This window comes from Morus notabilis, unplaced genomic scaffold (genome assembly GCF_000414095.1).
Source record: "Morus notabilis unplaced genomic scaffold, ASM41409v2 Scaffold2801, whole genome shotgun sequence".
Taxonomy (NCBI): domain Eukaryota; kingdom Viridiplantae; phylum Streptophyta; class Magnoliopsida; order Rosales; family Moraceae; genus Morus; species Morus notabilis.
Genome location: NW_010357275.1, coordinates 110,856 through 127,578, shown reverse-complemented (window position 1 = coordinate 127,578; position 16,723 = coordinate 110,856). Strand labels below are relative to the sequence as shown.

The following is a 16,723-nucleotide window of genomic DNA, read 5'->3' as shown; positions in this document are numbered from 1 at the left end:
TCATGCTTCTTTACAGACGGGCACTGAGCAGAACTTCTCATTAACAATATATATGTATATATATCTGTTTCAATATCCTCAATCAAACTTTCCATGCAACCAAACAATCTCCGAGAAAAAATGTCGCTCATTCCAAACATTCGCAACGTCTTTGATCCCTTCTCCCCGGACGTTTGGGATCCCTTCCACTTACTACCAGCTCAATTCCGCGAAACTTTGGTTTTCTCAAACCCCAGAATCGATTGGCAGGAGACTCCCCAAGCTCACGTGTTCCAGGCCGATCTTCCGGGGCTTACGAAGGAAGAAGTCAAGGTCGAGGTCGAAGACGGCCGAGTTCTTAAGATCAGCGGAGAGAGAAAAATCGAGAAGGAGGAGAATAGCGGCACGTGGCACAGGATCGAGCGCAGCGGAGGAAAGTTCCAGAGGCAGTTTAGGCTGCCGGAGAACGCGAAGACGGATCAGATAACGGCTTCGATGGAGAAAGGGGTCCTCATTGTGACTGTGCCTAAGGAGGAGGTTAAGAAGCCTGATGTCGTAGCCGTTCAGATATCTGGCTGAAGAAGAATATTGGAAAAAACTATAGGTTTCATTATTAAGTGCATTGTGGAACAGATCTGAGGTGTGTGAGTTTTAGTATTTTCTGCGTGTATTGTTGTTGTGGAATAGAGTTGAAATCAGTTGTTTGTAAGACATGTATTCCGTATAATAAAAAGGACGTATTTTATACGATAGAGCAAATTATAGTTTTGTGTTATTATTTTGTTTTAAGGCGTGGTTTGTGATGTTTTGAATTTGAATGCTCAATTAAGCACTGTTTGTGGATCTAATTATAGGAAATAGGGTTTTTAATTTTTGGAGTAAACTCTCAAAGGTTGAACCAAACTCGAAGTATAATGATCTTAAAGTCCCTCTTGCTAATTGAAAAATGTTCCTTGTTTTAGGTTGACGACGATCGACGAATTATACTAGTTTGCAAAATGACGTACTCATTGAGTTCTAATGTTAATTTCCTCGAGTCAACTATAAGATGAGAAAGGCAATAAAAGTGTGATTCACAGCCAGCTTCTGCTTTAAGAAATGTTACATAATGCAAAAATTGACTAGAAAAGAGCATGAACCCATGAAACTTTGCCTTTCCCAGGGATACGTAGAAGCTGGAGAGAAGTGATCTTGTATGCTCCAGCTTGACAAGTTACATAATGAAAGCATTTTTTCTCTACATCTAGCTTTATATTCGAACGCGTTTATATGCCCATTTTCGTTTATCCAAATTGAGCTCCTTTTGGTTAATTGCTAAATTGAAGCTTTATAAATAATAGTGGACAGAAAATTGGAGATAACGGAGAACAAATACAGAATTATAGACTCATTATTTATTTATTGATTCACAAATTTAATTTCAAATACAGTTTCTACAGTATTTATTATCAGCATAATTACACAACAATATATGAACAATCAAACAGAAACGACAAATCAAGCAGAGATCTCAACAGATTTGACATGAGGCTTCTTGACCTCCTCCTTAAGCACAGTAACAGTCAGAACCCCGTTCTCCATCGAAGCCGTTATTTGATCCGTCTTCGCGTTCTCCGGTAGCCGGAAGCGCCGCAGGAACTTTCCGCTGCTACGCTCCACGCGATGCCACGTGTCTTTCTTGTCCTCCTTCTCGACGCTCCTCTCTCCGCTGATCTGCAGAACTCTTCCGTCCTCGACCTCCACCTTGACTTCCTCCTTCTTCAGCCCCGGCACGTCGGCGCTGAATACGTGGGCCTCCGGAGTCTCCTTCCAGTCAACGCGAGCGTTGACCAGAGCTTCCGTGCCGGAGAGAGAAGGGTAAGAGAAGGCGAATTCCTTGAAAGGGTCACACACGTCGAAGATGTTATTTCTTCGGCCGACGAACAAGCTCGGAATCAATGCCATTTCTATGATTATTAGCCTTGCTGTGTTTGTGTAGAACAGTATAAGATTTGGTAGAGAGAGAAAATTTTCGATTGGAAAACTGTGAATTGTTGAATTTTGTTCTGAGATGGTTGGAGTTGTCGTTGTGTTTGGTATTTATAGATTGGTGGAAGATTTGTCCGGTACTTTCTCGAAGATTCTGATACCTCTCTTCTGTTAATTGACTGACCTTTTGTCGTTTTCTGTTTGTTTATCCAGCGAAATTTCCTGTACTTTTGAGATCTCTCTACATTGATCTTTTAAAAAAAAAAAAGTTACATTGACTTTCATATCTTTTTTTTTTCAATTTTTTTTCTTTTACGAGAACATAAAAATGAGCAAAATGTAGTAAATAAGAAAAGTTACATGTTGGACATGAATAAACACACTACGAGAATAAGTTTGGAATTGTGATCAGGTTAAATAAATATTAAAGTAAAAAGCCGATTGAAATAAAAAAAAATTCAATGTAAATAGTTGTGATCCTGTAATATTGTATCAAAGTTACATTAAATTTAAGAAAATTATAATTTCATGAAATTTTATAAAATGTGTTGTGTGGGAAAATGTGGCGGACGCGTGGACAAAGTATACCGCGACACGTGGCCTTGATTAATCCCCATCAACTAAGGAACGCTCGACGCTTGCAGACTCCTCATACCCCGCTGCGAAGGCCTAAGGATGAAGTCCAAGATAGGGCGACGATCCTTTGTGGCGTTGACCAATTTCGCCGTCGACGCTAAGGGATGAAGATTTCTCGACCGCAGAAAGGGTTATCGAAGAAGGCAGTTGGGCTAAGAAGTGCTGACGACGAGAGGAACGTCCTTTAGAGGACATAACAGGTTACGTGCAGAAGTGGAGGTGGTCTGCAAGCATTAATTGCGAGCTGTCAGACCGCTCCCACGGGTGACAGGAAAGTATTACGGGGAAGCACAGAGCCGTAATAGAAGACTAATTAGCTGAGTGAACAGTGCTAATTAGTTGGCTACGTCTGGGCCTACCGGAGGAGAGCACTTGAGTGCTTCTAGCTGTGAAGGAAACCCACTGGGTGAAGGAAGCCCAATATAAAAGGAGAAAGACCCCCAGCAAGGGAGGAGGTTCGAAAAAACTCTAGCTGAGAACAAAAATTGTAAATTGTAACTTACCCCAAACAAAGAAATACAAGATTACAGTGGATGTAGCTCTAAAATTTATAGAGTGAACCATTATAAATTTCCTGGCGTCATTTACATATTCGATTCTCAGCAAATACACACACACACATGGCTGGTAACCCGAGGGAAAACCGAGAGGTAATCCAGCTGGTTTTTTTTGTTGGCGAAATTTGACCGTCAACAATTGGCAACTCCGCTGGGGACCGAAAGCGTTCGACCCCCAACAACATAGTTACAAACCGCCGTCCATCCAGGGAGTATCGGGATGGAAGAAGATCTACGCCGGCCGGACATGAAGTTCCACCTCCAGACGCACCACGGCCGGACCCGATGCAGATGCAGGCCCAACTAACCACTCTAACCGAGTTGGTGCGTGGGCTAATGACCGTGGTGGAGCGCTTAGATGGAAGGAACTCCATGCCGCCATTAGAGGACGCCCCGAGGCCGCAGAGACCTGCTGCTACTGGAGATCTGAACCACGGTGACCACCCACATATCCAAGAAGGAACCGAAGATAGTGAGAATCACCGGGGCCCTCCTAGGCCTCGGCCTTCCCAATCCCCCGGCAGCCGTTTGGGAGCCGTCGGACTCCGAGATCCCGAAGACCGGGTACCGAGAGGTCCAGGGAACCCCGAGGGGCTATCCCAGAATCCAGGTGGAAACCCGCCAGGAGACTCAGGCTCAGTGCAGGTAGGCGGCCAGGCCCGAGGCGGCCCCAACGTTCAGAGGGCGGAAGCGTCAAGAGTAGCCGGCTCGGCCATTTCGACAGAAGAAGCACGCGCCATCATGGAACGTATGGCCAGCCTGGAGCAAAAACTGACAGGGGACGTGGCGGGCCTGAAAAAGAATATAGGTCGTGTGGCTGAGGTGGTAAACGTCGATATCACGCCCAGTCGCACACATGACCATCCGTTTACCAAAGAAATAATGGCACCCCCTCTCCCCGATAAATATAGGTCACCGTCAATCCTGCCATATGATGGGCGAGGAAATCCCGACAACCATCTGGAGATGTACACTGGGCACATGCTCTTACATGGTTACGCTGATGAGATCATGTGCCGAGCCTTTCGAAACCATTTGACGGATTTTGCCTGGAGGTGGTTCCGAACGCTGAAGCCAAACTCTATCTCGAGCTGGGACGAGTTGAAGGAAGCGTTTTCCCTCCAATTCATAGGGGTCAAAAAGTATGTCCCCCCAAAGCAGAATCTGACGACGATATACCAAAAGCCAAACGAGTCACTGAGGGAATGACTCGCAAGGTATGGGGAAGCTGTCGCCACCACGATGGACATAATAGATAGAGAAGCCTTGATGGGGGCCTTATCTAGCATGAAGAAAATTACCCCATTCAAAAGAGAGCTAAACCGAAAACCTCCGACCAGCTATAGGGAATTCTTGGCGCGAGCACAGGGGTACATCAACGCCGAAGAGGCAGACGCGAACGACCCTGAGCACCGGACCAACAAGAATAAAGGAACCGAACAAGGGTCATCGCCTACGAAGCAGGATGGGAAGAAGCGTCGAGGCGGAGGAAACGGGGACAAGCAGCCCGACGCAACGACGAACGCTCCGGAAGCTAAAAAGCCGAGACAAGAGGATACCTGAAGGCCTCGACTGTTCCAAAAGTACGATTCCTACCATGGGTTAACGATAGGAGTCGAGGAGGTCTTCAACCAGGTCAGCCGCGGGAACTTGCTGCGCCGACCGGAAGCAATGAAGTCAGATCCCAGCTGAAGGAACCAGAAGAAATTCTGTAGGTTCCACGGCGATGTCGGCCACCACACCAACGATTGTGCCGACCTCAAGGATGAAATCGAAAGATTGATCCGTGAGGGAAGGTTACAAGAATTTAGGGCTGAGCGAAGGCCCTGGAATGACGGCCATGGTGGGCAGAATGACGGTCGACGCCGAGAGAAGAACCAGCGCCCAGAGGATCGCGAACCCGTCAGCGTCATAAGGACTGTCCTCAGCGGTCCCTATATAGGAGGAGACTCAAGGAGGTCTCAGAAAGACTACGCCCATGAGGCCAGGGGGGTTTATCAAGAGCGATTCTGGAGCATCTCCGCCACGAAAACCCCAAGGTACAGCCACACCGATGTGGCTTTTAACGAGGATGACGCTAGCGGGGTTCATTTCTCCCATAACGATGCCTTGGTAGTGGAAGCCATGATAGGAAACCACACCGTGTGCAGAATCCTGGTGGATAATGGGAGCTCGGTGGACCTCCTATACTTCGATTGCTTGGAGAAAATGGGGATCCAAAAGGAGCAATTGGAGAAAACCTCCAGGCCGCTATATGGTTTCACAGGCAACTCCGTCATCCCTCAAGGGACCATCTGCCTACCTATAACCGCCGGTGAGAAACCTCGACAGGCAACCACAATGGCCAATTTCGTGGTCATAAAAGGAAGCTCCCAGTACAACGCGGTAATCGGGAGGCCGACCCTCCAAGCGTTAAAAGCAATAACCTCCGTCTACCACCAAAAGGTCAAGTTCCCCACCCCAAATGGCGTAGGGGAAATGAAGAGCAACCAGTATGAAGCTAGGGTTGCATACTCGGACGCCCTGCGCGGATATGACCATCCGGGAAGACAAGAGACAAGGATGGTTCACTAAGGCCTTGTCGAGGATATAGATCCCCGGATCCAAGAGGAAGTCACATGGTCTCAACCTGTTGAGCAGTTGGTGGAGATCCAAGTTGGTGAAGGCGAGTCCACCAGAGTGCTAAAAGTGGGCTCAGGCTTAGCCCCATCACTTAAAGGTGAGATTGAAAACTTCCTCAGAAAAAACCTAGATGTCTTCGCCTGGAATCATTCCGACATGGAAGGGATCGACGCCAAAGTAATATGTCACTCCCTAAACGTCGACCCCTCGCATCCGCCCAAACGACAAAAACGTCGGCCGATGAACCCTGAGAGGTATGAGGTGTTGAGAGAAGAGGTCGACAAGCTGATTAATAATGAGTTCATCAGGGAGTCCCATTATCCTCGTTGGGTATCAAACCCCGTTCTAGTAATCAAGCCCAACGGGAATTGGAGGACATGCGTCGACTTCAGTGATCTCAATAAAGCCTGCCCAAAGGATGGCTTTCCACTCCCTCGCATAGACCAGATGGTCGATGCCACGGTGGGACATGAGATGCTGAGCTTTATGGACGCTTACTCCTGATACAACCAAATCCCCATGCGTCCAGCCGACGAGGAGGACACATCCTTCATAACCGACAGGGGCTTCTACTGCTACAAAGTGATGCCTTTCGGCCTAAAAAATGCAGGGGCTACCTACCAGAGGCTTGTGAATAAAATGTTTGCTCAACAGCTCGGCAAAACAATGGAGGTTTATGTTGACGATATGCTAGTAAAAAGTACCAGGGCCAGCCATCACGTCAATCATCTGGGAGAAATGTTTGGTGTGCTAAGAAAATACCACATGAAACTCAATCCCCAAAAGTGCGCCTTTGGAGTTGGGTCGGGAAAATTCCTTGGCTTTATGGTCAGCAACCCGGGGATTGAAGCTAACCCCGAGAAAATCAAGGCCCTACAAGATATGAGGTCCCCAATAAAGCCAAAGGAAGTGCAAAGATTAACAGGATGTGTCGCCGCCTTAAATAGGTTCATATTAAAAGCGACCGACAAATGCGTCCCTTTCTTCGACGATTTGAAGGGAAGTAAGCACTTTGAATGGACACCCCAATGTGAAGAGGCCTTCCAGAAATTGAAGGAACATTTGGGCAAACCCCCAATTCTGTCAAAACCGAACATCGACGAAGAGCTTAACCTCTATCTCTCCGTATCCCAACACGCCGTAAGTTTCATGTTAGTAAGAGAAGAAGAGAGGGTGCAGCTGCCAATCTACTACGTAAGTAAAAAGCTTCTCGACGCCGAGTCAAGATACAACGAGATGGAGCGCTTGGCCCTCACCCTGATGGTAGCTTCAAGAAAGCTTCGGCACTATTTCTAGTCCCACACAATACGAATTCTCACAAATCACCCGCTGAGGCAGGCTCTACAAAAGCCAGAAACTTCCGGTCGACTCTTTAAATGGTCGTTAGAGTTAAGCCAGTTCGACAAAAAGTACATGTCAAGAACTGCGATCAAGGGCCAAGCGCTCATCGATTTCTTGGCTAAGTTCTCTCATAGGCCAACTCTCGCCGCACCTGGAGAAGTCGAGGTTGTAGAATGGAAGCTCTACGTGGATGGAGCGTCGAGTGAAAACGGGTCGGGAGCCGGCGTCCTGTTAATCAGCCCCGAAGGCCACAAAATTACCTCGGCGGTCCGATTTAAATTTAAGGCATCAAACAACGAGGCAGAATATGAAGCACTAATTGCCGGACTGCGGTTAGCCAGCCACCTAAAGATTGAAAGACTCAGCATCTTCAGCGATTCTCAATTGGTTGTCGCGCAAGTAAAGGAAGAATACCAAGCGCGCGGCGAGAAGATGGGAGCGTACTTAAGAAAGGTAAAAGAGGAACTCGTTAAGTTTAAAAATTACGAGATACTCCAGATACCACGAACCAAAAATACAAGCGCCGATGCTCTGGCGAAGCTAGCATCTTCTAGAGAATCCGACACACTAGGGGTCATCCCCATCGAGGAATTAGAGCGACCAACTATAGAAGAAAAGGTGGAGGCATTAATTGTCCGAATAGGTGAAAGTTTCATCCCCCCCCTCATCCAATACCTAATGGATGCACAATTGCCAAACGATAAGGACAAAGCCAGACGGGCCAGGTATAGAGCTGCTAGGTACTTATTGTATGACGGTTTGCTCTACCGACGAGGCTACTCAACCCCTCTACAGCGGTGCTTGGATGAAACCGAGGCACAAAAGGTCCTCAACGAAATCCATGAAGGGATCTACGGTAACCACTCTGGGGGGCAGTCTTTGGCTCTAAAGGTCTTGCGGCAAGGATACTACTGGCCCACGCTAAAAAATGACGCTTTTCAGTACGCCCGACGTTGCGATAAATGCCAAAGGTATGCCACGATTCCTAGAGCGCCCCCGGAACATTTGACGTCCATTCTCAGTCCTTGGCCTTTCGCCAAATGGGGGGTTGACCTGATCGGGCTATTACATCTTGCACTCGGAGGGTTTAAGTTTACGATCGTTGCAGTGGACTACTACACAAAGTAGGCAGAGGCAAAGGCCCTAACTACAACCACGGAAGCGGCCTGCACCAAATTCATGTGGGACCACATCGTATGCAGGTTCGGGGTTCCCCACTCGATAGTATCCAACAACGGAAAGCAGTTCGACAATGCCTCAACGCGCAGGTTCTGCGATGACTTTGGCATCCGGAAAGATTTTTCGACGCCGATCCATCCACAATCCAATGGACAAGTCGAGGCGGTCAACAAGATATTAAAATATACCCTCAAGAAAAAACTCGATGATTTGAAAGGGAAATGGGCCGAGGAACTTCCCAAGGTCTTGTGGGCATACAGAACGACGAGCCGAACTACTACGGGTGAAACGCCTTTCTCCATGGCATATGGCGTCGAAGCGGTGCTCCCCATAGAAATCGAAACGCCGACTCTAAGAACCGTCGTCCATAACGACGATGACAACGCAGAAGGCATGAACGGAGAACTCGACTTATTAGAAGAAAAAAGGCTCAACTCCCAACTACGTCTCGCCGCCTATCAGCAAAGAACGACGCGATACTATAACAAGAAAGTTCGACAGAGGAGGTTCGTCCCAGGGGACCTAGTACTAAAAAGGGTAACGCAAAGCACGAAACCCAAAAATACTGGTCCACTGGGCCCAACTTGGGAAGGGCCCTACCGCGTAAGAAAAATGCTACGTCCCGGCACCTATGTTTTGGAGAGCCTCGACAGCAAAAAGATCCAACACCCATGGAATGCAGAACAACTAAGGCTGTACTACCAATAATGTATAAAATTCTTGCATATCTCAATTGTAGATTCTTTACAAATTGAATAAATTGATATGTTTGCAGAAGGAAAAGAATTCACACCTTAATAACATGTCTGCCCAAAAAATATATATCCACGGGTTAAATAAAAGACTTAGTGAAATCCCAAGGAATTTCCTAAGACGACAACCCCAAGGGGCACAATCGACGTCATATCCTCCAAGGAGGAAAGACAAAGACTTAGTGAAATTCCAAGGAATTTCCTAAGATGACGACCCCAAGGGGCATAATCGATGTCAGATCCTCCAAGGAGGAACGACAAAGACTTAGTGAAATTCCAAGGAATTTCCTAAGACGACGACCCCAAGGGGCACAATCGACGTCAGATCCTCCAAGGAGGAAAGACAAATACTTAGTGAAATTTCAAGGAATTTCCTAAGACGACGACCCCAAGGGGCATAATCGACGTCAGATCCTCCAAGGAGGAACGACAAAGACTTAGTGAAATTCCAAGGAATTTCCTAAGACGACGACCCCAAGGGGCACAATCGACGTCAGATCCTCCAAGGAGGAAAGACAAAGACTTAGTGAAATTCCAAGGAATTTCCTAAGACAACGACCCTAAGGGGTACGCTCGACGACAGATCTTCCAGAAAAGAAAGGCGAAGACCTAATGAGAAAGCAGCAATTGCGAGTCAAGGTATAAATTAAAACTGTGTCCTTTGAATATATATATATATATATATATATATATATATATAAGGAGCAGATAAAGTAAAAGATGTCCGGATCAACAATAAAATTACAAAACAAAATGAGGCAGGTAAAAACCCTTCAGGCCTCGCCGGCAGCCGCCGAGTCTTCGCCGTCACCAGGCGGGGAAACGTTGTCATCACCAACAGGGGGATGAGAGTTATAAAAGAAGCTCAAGTCCCACTCAGAACGCTCCTTATTGATCAGGTCGACAATTTGTTGACCCGCAGATTCAAAAATCCCTGGTACGGATGTCAGTGAGTTCCTGAGAAGTCTTGAACTCCTCAATAATCTCAGCGCGCCTGGCGTTGAAAGCAAACATAGCTTCTGCTTTAGCTTCCCTTTTCCCTTCAGTTTTCCCCTCAACAAAATGCTTCTCCGCTTCCCTAGCTGCTTCAGACAGCTTTTTGTCAGAAAGGTCCGCCCGCTCCTTGAGACTCGCGACTTCATTTTTCAACTTTCGTAGTTCATCTTCCAGACTCGCCAGCTTGGCCAAGGCCAAGTCCCTTTTCTCAACAGCATAATCTAGTTTCTTTTTGGCATCAGAAACAAGGGACTGAAGCCTGGCCTCCAGGTCGTCCATCTCATTTTTACGCTCCTCGACCTTGACAAGGTCAAGGAGGTTGAGAATGGAAAGAACCAGGCTCTGAAAAGTTGAAGGTCAGGAAAGCAGAAATATAGAACGGCGAGTTAAAAAAAAAAAGGAGTCTTACATGAATCTGGAAGGAAATCTGCTTTCGCTGACGGTCGACCAAAGAAGAGTGGGCGGCAACAACCCAATGAGGCTCAAGGAATGACTCATAAAGAGCCTGAAAGACAATAGAGAAGAGAGGGGGAAGTTTCAACATCGCCTCAATCTCAGCATCAGATATGTCCGAGACTTGGAACTTGGGGTCCATAATCTTAGCCCCTGGAATAAGCACGCGCTCTCTCGGCGCTAGCAGAATGTTGACGTCGGGAATTGGGACCGTCGGTGTCCACGTTTCTGTCATCGGCGTTTTTTCCCTGCGACTCTTTTTTCGCACAAGTTCCGTCTCCGCCTCCGACCCCGAGGGACCCTTAGTCTTCCTGCTCTTTAGGACGCGGGAAGAAGAAGCTCTCTTTTTTCCCTTCGACGGGGGCGGATGGCTCGGCGGGGGCTGTTGGTCTGACGACGCCTGCTGGCTCAGCCTGGATTGTTGGCTGTCGGGAAGTTGGATCTTCAAAGACGCCATCTCTGCAGGAAACGACGAGGTTAAGATACAGACAGCACTGGGAGAACCCAAGTCACAATCAAGAAGGAAGTCGAAAGTAAAGAATACCTTCGTCGCTTAGGTGAAAGTATTGACGGACGACGTCTAAATCAGCGGGGTCTGGGAGATCAAGGATTAGACCAGCGTCGCGAAGATTTTTCTGAGTCAGGAGCGTGTCGATATGGTGAACCTCTGACGGGAAAGAAAAAGCCTGTTCAATCCTCGCCAAGTTGTTCTCAGAGAACTTCGGCCGGTCCTGACTTACTACAATGCGAACGGAATGTCAGAAGAAGGACGGAATGAATCAAAGTCAGATAACCAAAAGTCAAGAAACTCACCCATGTTACCAAACGCCGCCTACACCTGCCTTCAACGGGTCAGGCGGTCATTGGGATGAAAGTTGAAGGGCCCCCGAATCATGAAGAACATGGGCTTCCACCCATGTGACGACGAGGGGGTCCCAGTATAAGTTTCCCAAATCTGGGCTGGGACCTCCCGTGACCACTCAAAAAATACCACCCCTCACACTTGACGACGTGGCATAACTTATACATAAATTGAAACTCGTCTACAGGGAGGTCCATGTCGAATCGCTGATGCCATAAGTCCAGGCACCAGCAAAGCAGTACCAGAAGTTTGGCGCCAGCTGAGCGGGAGAAATGCCATAAAAATGGCAATACTCTTTTACAAAGGGATGCACTGGAAGGGTCATCCCCACGGTAACGGCTCTAGTATAGACCGAAAGATATCCGGTCGACGGCATACTGGTTCTAAAATGCACGTCCGGAAGAAGGTATTCAAACCACCTCCCGTCGATGCACCCTTCCTTCACAGCCCAGATGATGTCTTTGTTCTGGACCCTCGACGCTACAGCGTCGGCTGTGAAGGAAGGCCTATCCGGTTCACCACTGGTGGCAGCCAGAGGGGCGTCTACTGCCGAAGCGGCCACCCCGCTTAAACTGCCCCCCGTGAAGGGGATTCATTCTACAGCTTCGTCCAAGACTCGCTCAAAACTATCGAATTCACTACCGAAGCTATCAACTGGTGCGTATTTGGCTTCGAATCCAGCCTCGATGTCTTTTACGTCTCTTAGCATGGAATCGACGCTGGAAGACGATGAAGAGCAGGAGATCTCCACCATAGAGGGGAGGTCTGGGCGGACGACCGGAGAATCCTCTCGACTGGGGGAACTTTGGGCCATTGTTCTGGTTATTAAACAGACAAGAAGCTAAGTTAAAACCCTGACGTCGAGAGGATGAGAGGATGATTATTCTAAGCTACGACAACTCAAACGCCACGACTTGACGCCAACCATTCATACGAGAATGGAAACGGCGAGTGCTCATAGGATTCCAGGCCCAGAACCCAGAAGCCGGAAGCACACAGACAACAAGGATACGATATCCAAAGCGAAAACACGAAACGAAATAAGTCTCCCTAGTTTCTACATCCCACACATTCTTTAGCTATATACACAGAGTTCAAACAGAAAGATAGAAGGAGCCTATGTATAAAAGCAGCAGACAGAGGGTGAAAAGGCTTACTGGAGAAGAAGGACTCCCGGGAAAGTCTGGAAGGAAGAGCAGCTGCGCGGTACGCCTCGAAAGGGCAAAAAGCATGGTCCGGAGGTTGGAGAGGAAGGAATTCGTCGGAGAAGGCGGCGGTCCAACAGATGTGAAAGAAAAACTTGGAGTTTTGAAAAAATGGCTCTCGAGTTCGTAGAAGGTCTTTAAAGGGACGGGCATCCTCGACTCTGACCGTCAGATGAAAATCTTAAAGATCCGATGGCCAGGGAAACCTGCCCAGATCTGACGGTGATAAGGTAGGGCGGGAAGTAGAGAGGTCGCGATCCAAAGGCCCATATTCGTTCTTTTGAAATAAAGACCGTACGTTATCATGAGAAATCAATCGACGCGACGGTTGCGTTCCCCGAAGGATATCTGAAGGTCCCAGGCCATAATTGCAAATGGAGGCTCGGGACCGATTTCCCACACCCAAAGCACGGAAGGGCAACCGAACCTAAGTCCGAGGCCACCCAATAGGCGCCCTCGACCTAGGGGGTAGCTGTTGTGTGGGAAAATGTGGTGGACGCGTGGGCAAAGTATACCGTGACACGTGGCCTTGATTAATCCCCATCAAGCAAGGAACGCTCGACACTTGCAGACTCCTCATACCCCGCTGCGAAGGCCCAAGGACGAAGTCCAAGATAGGGCGACGATCCTTTGTGGCGTCGACCAATTGCGCCGTCGACGCTAAGGGATGAAGATCTCTCGACCGTAAAAAGGGCTATCGAAGAAGGCAGTTGGGCTAAGAAGTGCTGACGACGAGAGGAACGTCCTTTAGAGGACATAACGGGTTACGTGCAGAAGTGGAGGTGGTCTGCAAGCATTAATTGCGAGCTGTCAGACCGCTCCCACGAGGGACAGGAAAGTATTACGGGGAAGCACAGAGACATAATAGAAGACTAATTAGCTGAGTGAACAGTGCTAATTAGTGGGCTACGTCTGGGCCTACCGGAGGAGAGCACTTGAGTGCTTCTAGCTGTGAAGGAAACCCCCTGGGTGAAGGAAGCCCAATATAAAAGGAGAAAGACCCCCAGCAAGGGAGGGGTTCGAAAAAACTCTAGCTGAGAACAAAAATTGTAAATTGTAACTTACCCCAAACAAAAAAATACAAGATTACAGTGGATGTAGCTCTAAAATTTATAGAGTGAACCATTATAAATTTCCTGGCATCATTTACATATTCGATTCTTAGCAAATACACACACACACACGGCCGGTAACCCGAGAGAAAACCGAGAGGTAATCCAGCCGGTTTTTTTTGTTGGTGAAATTTGACCGTCAACAAAATGTAACAATTAAAATTTTGCATATCACTAGATTTTTCAATACCGTTAGAGGATTCACCGATCTTTGCTGAATAAGTGCAGTAAATATTTTCAGAATAAAATTTTGCATATCCCTATTTATTTTAATACCGTTAGAGAATCCACCGATTTTTGTACAATATGTGGAGTAAATATATTCTGAAGATATGGAATAAATTTCTCCGGTGAGCTAACAAAGTAAATTCTTTCCTTTTATTAGATAATGACCGGAGCTAACAAAATAAATTTCTTTTTTTTTTAAGTAATGAGAGCTGACAATAAATTAATCAAAGAACTAAGCACATTACTCTTAAAAGAAAATTCTATATCCATATTTGCAATATACATTCTGAATTTTCAACCACGTATTTCCTTAATTTTGATAATTTTTTATTCATACATTCTGAATTTTCAACCACGTATTTCCTTAATTTTCAACATTTTTTATTCAAACAAAAAAATTTATTTACATTATTGTTTAGATGCAATTATGCAAAACTTGGCCATAGAAGCCGCCAGTAGAGAAGGTCCTGTAAAGTTCGCAAAACTACGAGAAAGTTCATTAAAATAATAATAGATAACTTTTAAACAGAAATGAAGAGTCTTCTAAAAAAAAAATAATAAATAAATAAATAAAAATGAAGAAGGCACTGGAAAGTACTAGAATAGTCCCACCAAGTATTACAAATACCCAACTAGTCCTCCAACTCTTCAACTCGTCCGAAAACTCGAAGCTTTTAATTCATCTACAAATTTAAGAAACTCACTTTATACAAATCCGTCCAAGTTTCAATTCAACTTTACTCCTCGTATCATATATTCGCAAATGTCGCTCATTCCAAGCTTCTTCGACGGCCGACGAAGCAGCAGCGTCTTCGACCTCTTCTCCCTCGACGTCTGGGACCCCTTCAAGGACTTGTCCGTATACTTTCCCTCTGAACTTTCTCGGGAAAATTCGGCCTTCGTCAACGCCCGGATCGATTGGAAGGAGACCCCGGAGGCGCACGTGTTTCAGGCCGATCTTCCGGGGCTGAAGAAGGAGGAGGTGAAAGTCGAGGTGGAGGACGATCGCGTGCTTCAGATCAGCGGAGAGAGGAAGGTCGAGAAGGAAGACAAGAACGACACGTGGCATCGTGTGGAGCGGAGCAGCGGAAGATTCCAGAGGAGGTTTAGGCTGCCGGAGAATGTGAAGATGGATCAGATCAAAGCTTCCATGGAGAATGGAGTTCTCACTGTCACTGTTCCCAAGGAAGAGGTCAAAATGCCTGATGTTAAAGCCATTCAAATCTCTAGTTGATCCAAATGTCTGAAGCTATATTTGATTAATACTTGTTTAATTTACGATGCACTGTGTTACTGGTTGTATTGTTCATGGCCGTGTAAAAACTGATTAGGATTGTACGCGTCTGGTTTGTGTAATTAATGAATAATATTATATGCGTCAAGTGCGGCAATATGTATAATTTGGGTTGTAACATGTAAGTTGAATATATTATGAATAAAATTAGGCATTGGTTATGAAAGATCTATGTATGGTGTTTTTGTTGCAACAAAAACCGTAACAAAACTCGTTTTTATTAATTTCCGAATATGGAGAAATTAACGAGAATAATTACTAAACGCAGTAAATATTTTTATGTCACTCTGTAAAAACCTATATTTACGGGATCACGTGAAAATACTAAATATTAAACTATCTATTAATTAAACATAGTTATAATCGCTAATAGAGTTAAACAATCTTAATACTCACTCTCGTAGTTGTCACTTAAGGCTTGTAATAATTAGCTAGATTTATTAAGTGAACACCACTCGTTGCAGACTGTCTTCTCTTGAAGACTCTAAATTCTTTTTATAAAAAATGATTATTAGTTAAACTACACTATTGTCTTCTCACGGTAATTTCTTCTCTCGAAGAGTGTAAAACATAACTATTTTCATTTTAAGTGTATTTTTTTAAGAGAAAATACTGTAAAAAATCATGAATCATGATTCAGAATCAGAGACGAATATAGGAAACAAACGTCCCCTAAAGTTAGATGATCAAATACTCTCTTTGAAGGCTGTCAAACATATTAAAATCTTGTTCATTTTACTTATTTGTAATTGTCACTTAAAGCTTGTAATAATTAGCTGGATTTATTAAGTGAACACCACTCGTTGCAGATCGTCTTCCTTTGAAGACACTAAATTCTTTTTCTAAAAAATGATTATTAGTTAAACTACACTATCGTCTTCCCTGAAGACAGCAACTTCTTCTCTCGAAGAGTGTAAAACACAATCATTTAAAGTTAGATGATCTAATACTCTCTTTGAAGACTATCAAACATATTAAGGCCTCGTTCACACTACAACAATTATGCCCATTTGTGACGACTTTTTTTGCGACGACATATGTCGTCACAAATAATATACTATTTGCGACGACATGTCGTCGCAAATACCTTCTGTTAAATGAAATGCACATGTCGTCACTAATAAGTTCAATGTCGTCGCAAATAATATTGGCGCGTAAATTTCAATGGCGCGGATTTTTGACGCCAAGGTAATCCATTTTTTTCCGACGATAAGCATCGAATATTTGCGACGACGTGTCGTCGCAAATAGTTTTGGATTATTTGTGATGACATTATTTCAATGTCGTCGCAAATAATCTAGTTGACGAGAAAGTATGGGCGGGAAAAAAAGGTTATTTGCGACGATGTGTGTATTAATTGCGACGACAATGTCGTCGCAAATAATTTTTTATTTGCGACGACATTTTAAATTTATTTGCAACGAATGTGTCGTCGCAAATAACTGTGACCTAATATACGGTGCTTCTTCTTCTTCATTTTCTCCCGACTCTCTCTGCAAAATCTCTCTCTCTCTCTCCTGCAATATCTCTCTCTTTCCC

The 16,723-nt window shown here is 45.5% G+C and overlaps 5 protein-coding genes across 5 annotated transcripts; 4 read left to right on the top strand and 1 right to left on the bottom strand.

The window, feature by feature from the left end:
• On the top strand, nt 1-760 carry LOC21389480 (17.5 kDa class I heat shock protein). Its single transcript, XM_010089595.2, has one exon. The coding sequence runs from the start codon at nt 94-96 to the stop codon at nt 556-558; it is 465 nt and encodes a 154-aa protein (XP_010087897.2). The 5' UTR covers nt 1-93; the 3' UTR covers nt 559-760.
• Nucleotides 761-1,476: 716 nt separating this feature from the next.
• LOC21389479 (17.5 kDa class I heat shock protein) lies at nt 1,477-2,015 on the bottom strand. Its single transcript, XM_010089594.2, has one exon. The coding sequence runs from the start codon at nt 1,921-1,923 to the stop codon at nt 1,477-1,479; it is 447 nt and encodes a 148-aa protein (XP_010087896.1). The 5' UTR covers nt 1,924-2,015.
• A 1,410-nt stretch (nt 2,016-3,425) lies between these two features.
• Nucleotides 3,426-4,349, top strand: LOC112092257. Its single transcript, XM_024167920.1, has one exon. The coding sequence runs from the start codon at nt 3,426-3,428 to the stop codon at nt 4,347-4,349; it is 924 nt and encodes a 307-aa protein (XP_024023688.1).
• A 2,826-nt stretch (nt 4,350-7,175) lies between these two features.
• On the top strand, nt 7,176-8,990 carry LOC112092255. Its single transcript, XM_024167912.1, has 2 exons — nt 7,176-8,074; nt 8,306-8,990. Exons 1-2 carry the CDS (start codon nt 7,176-7,178, stop codon nt 8,988-8,990), a joined length of 1,584 nt encoding a protein of 527 aa, XP_024023680.1.
• A 5,596-nt stretch (nt 8,991-14,586) lies between these two features.
• LOC21389478 (17.5 kDa class I heat shock protein) lies at nt 14,587-15,282 on the top strand. The gene has a single exon (XM_010089593.2). The coding sequence runs from the start codon at nt 14,654-14,656 to the stop codon at nt 15,122-15,124; it is 471 nt and encodes a 156-aa protein (XP_010087895.1). The 5' UTR covers nt 14,587-14,653; the 3' UTR covers nt 15,125-15,282.
• Nucleotides 15,283-16,723: the final 1,441 nt, after the last annotated feature.